The following is an 8,576-nucleotide window of genomic DNA, read 5'->3' on the forward strand; positions in this document are numbered from 1 at the left end:
GTTTAATTCAACCTAGTTAAAAAGTTAAAAGTTTGGTTTGAAATGGAAAAATAAGTGGTTAACTTAAGGAGCTAAATGGTTGCTAAGGAAAGTTATGTTGCTAGGCAACAATTTCTAAGAAAATGTTCATAAAATTCATGCTAAGTTGTTTTTCAGTAATTCTTCTTACAATATATAGTAGATCTAGCCTTTGAAAATAAGAAAAAATATCTGATAATTTAAATTAATAAGTAAAAATTCAATATTCGTGATAAATATTCAATCAGTATCTAAAATGGGCGTGGCTTGTTCAAGGCTGGTTTCCATAGTGATGCTACACATTACGGCATTTTTAATTCCCAATTCCGGAAAATTCAGGAAATTTCCTTTAATTTGATGTATGATTTTGCTTTGATCCAGCCGGGGGATTAAAGTCAAGAAATAAGGCACTTTTTGGCTTCTGGCCGCTCACCTATAATAACAATGATAATGATGTGACAAAGGTGCATTAATAATTCAAGTAGCCTACTATTCTAAATAAACACTTTAGATATTAATTTTGACACTCTATCATCTGTAAACATAGAAATCAGAACCCTCGAACACGTTTACAATTGATTGGAAAATCAATGGTCACGGCCACTCAAGAACGGGGGGGGAGGAGGTTGCCCTCCCCCAGAAATGTGAAAACATACATTTTTTACTGACAATTTTCACAAAATCAACGAAAAGTGTGAACGAAATCCTTTTATTGGGCGATTCCATGTGAGAAAAACAAGCCATTTTCACAACATTTTTCGACCTGCTGTCCAAACAAAGAACTTAAATTTGTTTTGTGTTAATAATAATGTACTACTTATGGATAGTCATGAAAAAAAACGACAACCAACAAAATTATTTTGCTCATGGGTGAATTACAGGTGAAGATATTGCGTGTCTTAGGGGACATTTCTGAGTTCCGTACGACACAACATTTTCACCATTAATTCACCCGGTAACACTTCGTAATTCCATAACACGTAAATTGCCTATACCTCGATGTTTGTTAATCCGAAAACGTAAAAGGGTTCGTTAATCCGAACATTTGTGGCGTTATTCCGAAGGTTCGATAATCCGAAAACGAAATAAGGTTCGTTGTTCAAAAGGTTCGTTAGTCCGAAAACGAAATAAGGTTCGTTAATCATTTCGTTTTCGGACTAACGAACCTTCGGAATTACGAACCTCACTTCGTTTTTGGACTAACGAACCTTCGGAATTACGAACCTCATTTCGTTTTCGGACTACCAAACCTTCGAAATTACGAACCTCATTTCGTTTTTGGACTACCGAACCTTTGGAATTACGAACCTTCGGAAATACGGACCTTCGGAACAACGATCCTTCGAAATAACGAAGCTTCGGAATTATGAATGTATGCGAATTCTCCCATATAAACATTTTTTGTTGGTTATCAGTTTTTCACATGACTACCCACCGTGCCCACTATTACTTTACCAGTTACAAAAAAGAAAATTATATTGCTCAAGCATTCAGAAAAGAGACTGGAAAATGTTGTCAAAATTGTTGTTACGGCAAGTTTTAAATCACAAAATCTCACTTAAGAAAACGCAAAATTTAAAAAAGCGCCTTTATCACGTTCATGACAAGCTCGGTTGCTTTGCTCCCTCGCTTCCAAGTTTCTTCAAAAATTTCTGCAAGTCTTTACACTCTCACGGCCAATCAAGATCCGTGTTTCACGCACATTTTGTTCAAGGGGCTGGCCAATAACCAATCAGAATAGTCGTTTCAAATTTACCACTTACCGCAAAGCCTTTATACTCGCCATGCAGTTCCACTAGGTCAGCTATACTCAAAGTTTACATTTCATAATCATGCAAAAAAAAGAGAAGAAAACTCATTTATCCTGTCACCCTCTCTCATCGACGGAAGAGCCTCAGGGCCTCGTTTTCCCTTTTTTCACCTTTCTATTGTCTGTTTTCAAATTTTCATAATTTTATATCAAGGATTGGGGGTGCGGGCACCCCACCCCCTCTGGATCCACCACTACCACTTTCTTTCTTGCTTTCTCAACATATTTACCATTTCCTCGGAAATTTTAGAAGGAATTGAAATATCACCAGAAGATGGCGTACTTCTGTTTTGTTTCGAGTTGTGCTTTGCGTAAGCACTATTTCAGAAAAACTACAATGTAGTTCAAGGCATCGCCTGTATTTCTACCTGTCCACAAATACCCATCTTCCATTTGAGAAATCATTGGGAATCGACATGGGCCTGGGAAGCGGGGATGGGGGGGGGGGGGTGTTCGAATTTCTCGGGACCAAAATGACCTTTATTTTGTAGTGACACTTTTTTATAGGGCTTTTCAAATTTACGTCAGAACTCCCAGAAAAAAACGTCCCCAGGGCCCCGGGATTCGGCCCCCTGATATTGAACTTAAGAATTGAAGGTTATTTGTTAAACAAAACTGGGGCAAGGGGGGAGGCAAATACATGAATCGGTGTACACTCACACCACCCCATACAACTGATTGTGAAAGTATGATGATTTGATCCATAATATACAAACAAAACAAGGGCATCGGCTGTAATTGAATGTAATTCTGAATTGATTAAGTAATGACTATCTATTTTTAAGAATCGGTGAATCAATAATTCACCAATAGAGGGCTCACCAAAAAGGGGCCCACAATCTTACATTTAAAGAGTAAGATGTAAACATGTAGAAGTGTTACAAGTAAGATGTAAAAAATGTAGTTACATTACACGATCTGATTTATATTGGGTCGCATTATATACAGGGCGTAGTTTTGCCTTTGAGATCAAAGTTCGGATGATCAAGGTTTATATCTTTTATCATTAGTGAAGTACAATAAAGCTCTGTAGTAAACTCTCTTTTGGCGTGGTCATGTTTATTTGCGTACGATAATGTTATTTTGGCATACAATAGTTCATGTTTGTTACGATAAAAGAATACTACTTGCAAAATATAGAGTAAGATCTTTAAGGTGAGATAATGTGTTTTTTTATGAAAGTGGGTCGGCAGGGGAGAGACTGGGCGGGGGGGGGGGGGGGTCAGTCCCGGTTCAGTAAAAAAAAAAAGAGAGAGAGAAAACGAATTGGCCTCCTGGCGTCAAGGGGAGATGAACCTTTTCAACATGTACAACAACATAAAAGTGATATGGGAATAATTTTTTTTTCTTTCTTGTCAGACTTTTTTCCAAAGAAAGATTGTGCCCCCCTTTTGGGCCCTCTGTTGGTAAACCGTTTATCCACTGATTCGTCATATAGATAACAATTACTGAATTACTTCAGAATGAAATTCGATTACAGTTGATAAACCCATATCAGAATCTATCTCCAAAAATATAATAATGGGTGCTCTCGATAGTATATGTTACAAAAATGGATAAATAGGCGTTCCATAGCCAATGGCTTCTGACACAATTTTTTTTTTCTATACCACTGCCCAACCTAGTTATCCAATCCTGGATCCATTGATAAAGATAAATAATTAGAAAAAGCATCTGATATTTTCTTCAGCCCCCCCCCCCAAAAAAAAAATGATTAAAAAGGAAGAAAGGGGGAGTAGATCATATCCATCCATCCATCATTCTATTGTTCGAAATAGACATGAAATGAAATACTCCGATGTGCAGCGCTGGATCGACGACGCTCTAGCCCTTTTCTGTATATACAAAAATATATACAGGTATATGATATTGCAAATTCAGGAGAATCATTAAAGGATGGGTATTTGGGTATTTTCCAACATTAATAATGTGACCTGGATTCTTTGCATTCGAAATACATTTCTTTTAATATGAAAGTCAAAAATTCAAGAATTAAGCTCGAGCTGAAAAAAATATGAAATTCCGAACTGAAAAAGAGTCAGTTTATGCACTATTTCAAGCATTGTGTAGGGAAATTGTGAAGTGGATATGGATCGCAATGAATAAATGATGCGAGTGCGAGGCGCTAGCATATTATAATTGGTGTTATTTTGATTTAGGACTGGGATATTTTAAAGGCATAATGTCTTCATATATGGAAATGATGTCTATCTTATTCCTCTTCCTAAGCTCGAAACTCGTCGATATTCCAATCTGAAAAAGGGAAGAATATGATCATTAAGAATTCGTGGATGTATTATCTTATTAGCTAATCTAAGCCGAATGAGGGTGCGAAATTGTGTTGATATAAGGCCTGAAAACTGAACATTATAAGCACTTTTATTAATATAAATAGGATGCATGTGCTAATTCTTAACAATCGATGCGAGCGCAAATCTCGAGCCGATTTTTTTTTATCAACTGTCATGTAAAGGGTTTTCAAGTAGTTTGTTAGAATTGATAATAGACCGCCTATGGAAAAAAGGGTTTGCCATGCCTTCATGATAAGATTCCTGCGTAAAAGTAGGGCCTACCTTTACAAACATTGCATTGATAGATGGAAATATTTCCCCGCGCGGAATATAATGAAAATACATAACATTTATAAGGCGCTTACTACTGGTGTTTCTAAGCGCACTGTGTTCTGTTTATAGTTGTACTGCAAAATTACAAAATAATTTTTATTTTGCACTTACGGAATTATGGGGGGGGGCAAACGATATACTTGCCACCCCAATATTTTCATTGGTGGGGCGATCGCCCCATGCCCCCCCCCCAAATCGACGCCTCTGTCCCAAACAATTTCTCCGATCATCCAAGCGTAATCATAAACCACCCTGAAAATGCTAAAGGTGCAAGTGCACCCCCCGCCTACGCCCTTTAATATATGTGGCTTCAAAACCTGCTTTTGTGAAGAAAAAAATATGGTCTGTGAAATCAAGCGATCAATTGTAATATTCATGAGTACCTCCCTATTTTGAAATGGAATGATCCATATATATTTCCAAATGGGCATACCAAACATGCCAAAGATACTTTGTGTCATATTTCCTGAATGCCATATTTTGAAAGTAAAGGAATCGTTACAGAATAAAATGAAGCTTCTTTTGATCGTTTTGTTGGCCGTTCATGGCTTGGTTGTCCCGTCGACAAATGTAAGTGAATATATAGCTTTCAACTATATTTTAATTTTACTAGATTATTTTATTTACAATCGCCGTGGAAGCGCCGTGGTGTAGCGGTTCTGATTGTAATCAAAGGGTCGTGTGTTCGAATCCCACCATGGCCTAGTGTCCTTTGGCAAGGCGTTAATCCACACTTTGCCACTATCCATCCAGGTGTTAAATACCCGGTACCCGATAGGATGTGAAAGCCTATGTAGTATGCCTAGCAAATGAGTCTTGGAACTCTTGTTGGAATGCTCCCCAGGGAGTGGAGAAGTTGCATACATTGTATGCGGGCATGCAAGGATCCGATGACCGGGGTAATAATATATCTGTAAAGCGCTTAGAGATGTCGTTCTGATGTGTTAAGCGCCATTTAAATGCGGATTATTATTATTACAATCACTGATAGTCTCCACCGTTATATAATTTTCTTTTAAAAATTCCGAAGTTCCTGCAGCAGAGTCTCGAGAAACCCTGTTATCTTACATGCATTGTGTAAAATCACAGAAAACTGGTACTTGGTCTATGCAAATTTCCAGTAATCAAACTTTTTTTTTGTCTTTGTTTTTAATAGACCTCTTCAGTAATTGCAGAAAACTTCCTCTAAAAGCAATTCACAGAATGATTCTGTTATCTTTTTTTCTATAAAATCTTGTTTTTCTGCAAATTTTCTCCTTTTTTTCTCATAGTGTATTATATCAACCCACGCTTTGCGTACGCATTATCTATTTAGTGATGCATTAATTTATTTTGAGGAATTAAATACAATTGCTTCCGTTGAAGACCTGGCCCCCGTTGTACAAAGAATTACGATTGATCCGATCAATCGTAACTATGGAAAGCCAGCAAAGTCAACATCTGAAATGCATGTTTGTTAAAAATTTTTAGATATGAATCCATATTCATAAATTCATTGATTTCTTACAATTCGGAGTGTTCTCCTTTGATTACAAAGGACATTTTGCCAATTTCCTGTAGAAAAAATTATGACACTCATGGATTTCCAGAGTTACAATTGATTGGATCAATAATAACTCTTTGTACAACGGGGCCCAGGGCTTCGTCTTACAAAGAGTTACGATTGATCCGATCAATCACAACTATGGACGGCCAGCAACGTCAACATGTATTATGATGTATATTTATGCATTCATTGTTTTCTTTAAAAAATCGATGTGCTTCTTTCTGTTTACAAAAGACATTGTGCAAATTTCCTGCAGAAAAAAATAAGACACTGATGGATTTCCATATAGAGTTACGATTGACTGGATCAATCGTAACTCTTTGTAAGACAGGCCCAGTTTAAAATACTTACTTATGAATTGGTAGGATCCCGTGAGAGATTATGACTGTGTTGTGAAATTTAGCGAAATTTCATAACTTTCTTATTTACATCCGATTTTGATTAAATTTTTAGTGTGATGCTTGTTGGAATTTTCTATTTTTATTCAAATCAATTTTTTGTTGGGGGTGGCCCTGTTCTTCAAATAGGCCTAGTAGTAAAGTCAAATCGTTTTTTTTTATCTTTGCACTTTTTATTCGTCACAAAAAAGAATCAAGATATAAAAAACATGCTTTGCATTTCTTAATCAGAACATTGATAAAGTGTGTTACATAATAAAATCGGAAATAAATTGTTCTATAGACGATCCATAGACCGAGGGTTTATTACCCGTCAGTCCATGCTGGTCGCCATGGCGGCACCACCGGGTATAGGGCTATAGCGCAACAAAACAAAAATATGACATTTTCATGAATTACATTACCGAACGTATAACTACACTCCTACAGCATTAACAGAAGATAAAACAAGCTCGCAAATTGCAATTTATTAAAAAAATAATCTTCAGTGGTTACAATATTGCAATGGAAAATATTCATTTATGTTTTGCCATTTTATAGTGTCGTTATAGGGTTTGCTTTTCTTCTTTGCAATTACTTCCTCAGTGATCGAGTTTATAAGATAAGATATAATTAAATTAGTTTCAAACTCAGGAGAGACTCTTTGTATTTACAACATAAAATGAATTGTCTACCAAACAAAACATGAAAATAATTGCAGAGGTGGATTGATTTAATGGTTCAAATAATCCAAATAAAATAGATTCGCATGAAAGGAAATAATTAGTATTTAAATCAGTGCATTCCTATTCAAAACTTCGAAGTGTGTGCTTCGAAGTCTGGTGTCAATAGTGATTTTTAATGGAATAGTGAACATTTTGAAAGTCTGTTGCCTATTAAATAGATCAAAACACTAAACACTTATGGACGTTTCAAGGACAATGATATTTAAAATGAAGGCATAAGCTTTGGTCTCGCCCACTTGCAAAAATAACCAGAAATATCGCGATATAGACGGTACCCAACAGAATTTTATCAAAAGTTCATTGTTAAATAATTGGGGTTCAATAATATTAGTCATAAGTGAGTCTTGCACGTAAACTTTAACGTTGACCACAAAATGACCTTTGACCTTACCATGTGACCTCCGACTGACTGCAGCATAACATGCAGGTCTCCTGAGTACTTCTACCACCCAAAGATTGGATTAAAAGCGACTTACAGTTGCAGATTTATCTATTCATGTTTTGTAAATAATAAAAAGGGTGAGTAATTGAGTATCTTCCATTAATAATGCGAGCGCAAAGCGCGAGCAGAAATTTTTTGTTTATACGTTTTAAACTTATCGAAAAGGTACCATGCAGTTAAGGATTGCTTGCACTTTGTCATGAAGACGTTACATATGTCAACAATCAATGCGAGCGCGAAGCGCCAGCTGAATTTTTTTTAATTTTCTACATAAAGAATGGACAATTTTAATAAATTTTTGTAATCCTGAACATGATAGCTATATAACCAAACAATTGATGCGAGCGCGAAGCGTGAGCGGAAAAATATGTAGACCTTAGACCGATATTAAGACCTAAAAACTGGACACTATTTATCATGTTCATGTTTCTGTAAATCATTAAAAGAATGAGTAAAAGTGGATCTTCCTACATTAGTAATGCGAGAACAAAGCGCGAGCAGAAAATTTTTGATATTGTGATCTGAAACTGGATAATGATTTAAATAGGGAACAAGTTGAGTATCTGAATAAACATACGCGCGCGTGTTTCATTAAAAACACAATTCTAGGCATTCTAAATACATCTTCAATCATGAAAAACAAAGCGAGCGCGAAGCGCGAGCTTAAACTATTTGATATTCCGATCTGAAAAAGGTCGATTCAGCTTTATATTTCAAGCACTTTGTAAGTAAAATGTGAGATGGATAGGATCGCACTTAATAAAGAGTTGATATTTTTCATTATAATTACTTTGAGTTTTGACATAGGAAGTGGCATCCTTAGGACATGTCAGCATATGAAAATGATGACTGTCTTCCTATTCCTCTTACTGCTCAGCGCGAAATGAAATATTTTATTCATTAATGCCTAATGAGGGCGCGAAATCTGATGATATTATGGTCTGAAACTGGACATTTCAAGCACTTTTGTATCTATAATAGGATGCATCAGTTAACAAATTTTTAACTATTAA

General features: G+C 36.1%; 1 protein-coding gene across 1 annotated transcript in view; it reads left to right on the forward strand.

Moving 5' to 3' along the window:
* Positions 1–4,917: 4,917 nt before the first annotated feature.
* LOC121406062 overlaps positions 4,918–8,576 on the forward strand; it is a 6,910-nt gene continuing 3,251 nt past the window's right edge. Inside the window, exon 1 of the mRNA XM_041597070.1 lies at positions 4,918–5,022. Coding sequence (XP_041453004.1) covers positions 4,963–5,022 — 60 coding nt within the window. The 5' untranslated portion in view covers positions 4,918–4,962. The remainder of the gene's footprint in view (positions 5,023–8,576) is intronic.

This window comes from Lytechinus variegatus, chromosome 19 (assembly GCF_018143015.1).
Source record: "Lytechinus variegatus isolate NC3 chromosome 19, Lvar_3.0, whole genome shotgun sequence".
NCBI lineage: Eukaryota > Metazoa > Echinodermata > Echinoidea > Temnopleuroida > Toxopneustidae > Lytechinus > Lytechinus variegatus.